Consider the following 3,187-nt stretch of genomic DNA (forward strand, 5'->3'; position numbering starts at 1 on the left):
TGTTTACAAAGTGATTTTTATTTTCAGACATGATCAGACAATGAATATCTGTAATTACTTCTGCAGTCTTGACACTTTTAAACAATAAAGATTACAGGTCTTATTCATTCATCAAAGACAATGAATTTTTTTTCACTTGTTTTAATATGTTGTCAGACAAAATATGCGTCACATCCTATTGCGTCTAGGGCACGGCAGCTATATGTTTTATTTAAAGATTACGGATTCTATTCATTTATCAAAGGTAATTTTTTTCTTTTTCTACTCATAAAAGCAAAAAAGAAAGTTTTGAAAAAAATGCATAATTTTCAGAAATAAGCACACATGTTATAGTCACTACAGGTGCTGTTTTTGGACAGACAACTTCCCCAAATAAAAAATAACATTTATCTTCCGATCATTCCTTTGAAACAAGTTCCCTGACACTCAACAGATATGACTTGCTAAATGATGCTAGAAGCTATTAAAGAGAACAGCTTATTTTCTTTTATCTGAGTAAACCTGGCTAAGGAAACACAAAATTTGTCATGTCAACTGTTATTTAGATGAGCTAATATTTAGGTTGGAAATGTATTTATCGCACAAATATTTAAACAACTTTTTATTGACACAATTAATGTTATTATCACTGGTACAATAATAAACGTAAATCTTCATTGTGGAATCTAACATTTTTCCGAAGCAGAATTCTCAAATGAAAGCCTAAAGACTTGATCAAAATAGAAAAAACTATTTTGACAGACATGTCAAAATGATTAGTTGAGTTTAAAATGTTGGTCGGTATCGAAACTGGACCTCTCTGTTCGGCTGCATGGCTCCAAAGCCCCATCGGCTGAAGTCGATTTCAGGTATCTTCTCCTCAGGATTCTTCAGCTCAATCTCAAAGTAGGCCAACACCAGGAAAACAAACTGCCTAACTTCACTAGAGGCAAAGAAACGCCCCGGACACATGGAGACCCCAGAGCCCCAGGGCATGGAGTAAAACTTCACCTTCTGCCCATTCTTGTAAAAGTCTCTTTTCTTGCTCCCGTCAGGATTCAGAAAGCGGTCATATTTGAATGAATGTGGGTCAGGGTGGATCTCTGGGTCAGTTTGAACAGCAGAATAAGGAAACATAGCCAATCTGTCACCTTTGCGGATGATATATTCACGCCCATCTGCCATTTTGAGGGTCATATCCTGGAGCACACATCTTGTGAGGACAGGTGCCACGAGGAGTCGGAGGGTCTCTTCCAAAGCACTGTCCAGGATGGCTGTTTTCTTCAGCATTTCAAAGGTCAGGTTGATAGAAGGGCCACCACGTCTGACTTCCTGCCCTGATTCCTTCAGAACCTTATCAATCTCTTCCTTCACTGCTTTCATGGCTTCTGGGTGTTTCATGAGGAAAAGGAGCAGCCAGAATGAAATGGGCCCTGTGTTGCTCTGAGAGGCCCAAAGAAGCACGAACATGTATCTGTTTATCATTGACTCCGTCATACCATTCTCCTCTAGATACTGGGCATTGTCCCAGATCCAGCCACTGACGTTGTTCTTCATCTTCATCTTCTGCACCGACAGAGTGTTACAGATTAGTTCCCTCAGCCTCTTTGCTTCCAACCTTTCCCTCGGTGAGAGGACCCCGTAAACCAAGTTGGGGAAGAGTTGGTCAAATTTACGAAACTCTTTAAACAAGGCTTCAGATTCTGCTCTGTCTTTCTCTTTGGCTTTCTCCTCACTTACTTCAGACTGCGAAGATGTATACCCATACAGAGATAAGTAGCCGGCCCTGAAAAGGATATTGTAGCTGTACATAAACAGCCCATCTTCTTTCCAGCTGCTTTGGTCTGCTGATGAGCCGATTTCATGAGTCATCAGATTCTGCAAATTATCCATCATAGCTTGTGTCATTACCTTCAGGCCTTCCCCCTTGAGGTGCTTGTTGCTGGAGACCTGTAGAACAGTGTGGTAATCCACCTCTGCCACATATCCAAACACTTTGTGAACCAGCTCTTTAACAAACGATAAGAAGTCCAGTTTTTCTCGACTCTCCTTAACAAATGCCCCAAACGACAAAGGATCCTGAAGGAATGTGAAATAAAACCCTCCCAGCTGCACTGTGAACACATCGCCGTGTTTTTGTTCCATCCTCTCGATGAATTTTGATGTGTTCCTGCGAAACTCCAAGACATGACCCAGCCAAGGGATGAGCCCCTTATCCAAAGGGGGTTCACCTGGTCGGTGCCGTCGAAACACACCAAGTAGGTAGAGTCCTCCAATCAAACAGGAGAGTAAAGCAAGAAGGAGAGGTAGCAGCAGTCCCATGACTGATTCCTGTAACAGACACAGAGTGATTAGGAGTTAAGCTCCACATCCCGCATTATGTAGAGAAATGTTGCTCCTCCCTCTGGGATCAGATTAAGGTATGTGGATATTGAGAAAATTTTAAATTTCCATGAAACGCCAACCGCATGTTTACTTATTATACACATGATGTTCATATAAGAAGAGGTTTTGCCTTAGTCCAGGGGTAGGCAACCTTTACTATCAAAAGAGCCATTTCGCCCACTCTTCCCCTGTGTTATCATATTTGATAACACAGTGTATAATTGTATATTTATTTATTTATACATAAAAAAAAAGATAGTTACTTTTATTCATGAAATTATAGAATGACAATAAAGGAAACTGTTGACCTTTTTATTGTTATTTTTACCTATTACAACAAATAAATACACAAATCTCTTATGAAGAGAAGAGCACAATACACTGGCATGTGTAGGCCTACTTTGAAATAAATTAAACACAGAACTATGCAGGCCTATTTGAGTCCTCCTCACATTTGTTGGAAATGTATAAAATAACAAGTAGCCTACTTTAAAATAAATAAAACATATAGCTTCCGGGCTGTAGACGTAATAGGATGTGACGCATATTTTAGCTGACGACATATTGAAACAAAAAATGAAATATATAAAATATATATTTACATTCATATTTTGCAAATTAATTTAAATCTTAGTTGGATCTTAGTTTCTCCCTCTCAATTTGGCTCCATGAAAAGCGACACTATTTAAAATGTAAACATTAATCAAATATGAACCTTTAATACCCGTTGAGTCATGTCACATGTCACACAACGCAGTTCTGACCTAATGCAGTGGTTCTCAAATTGGGGGGCGCTGGAGACACTCTCCAGGAGGGGACGCAA

The 3,187-nt window shown here is 39.5% G+C and overlaps 1 protein-coding gene across 1 annotated transcript; it reads right to left on the bottom strand.

Moving 5' to 3' along the window:
* Positions 1-759: 759 nt before the first annotated feature.
* On the bottom strand, positions 760-2,316 carry LOC128454860 (7-alpha-hydroxycholest-4-en-3-one 12-alpha-hydroxylase-like). Its single transcript, XM_053438427.1, has one exon. The coding sequence runs from the start codon at positions 2,299-2,301 to the stop codon at positions 766-768; it is 1,536 nt and encodes a 511-aa protein (XP_053294402.1). The 5' UTR covers positions 2,302-2,316; the 3' UTR covers positions 760-765.
* Between the last annotated feature and the right edge of the window lie 871 nt (positions 2,317-3,187).

This window comes from Pleuronectes platessa, chromosome 13 (genome assembly GCF_947347685.1).
Source record: "Pleuronectes platessa chromosome 13, fPlePla1.1, whole genome shotgun sequence".
NCBI lineage: Eukaryota > Metazoa > Chordata > Actinopteri > Pleuronectiformes > Pleuronectidae > Pleuronectes > Pleuronectes platessa.

Bases quoted from the DNA above. Each gene is read 5' to 3' on its own strand.
- LOC128454860 (XM_053438427.1), bottom strand. From the start codon at position 2,301: ATGGGACTGCTGCTACCTCTCCTTCTTGCTTTACTCTCCTGTTTGATT.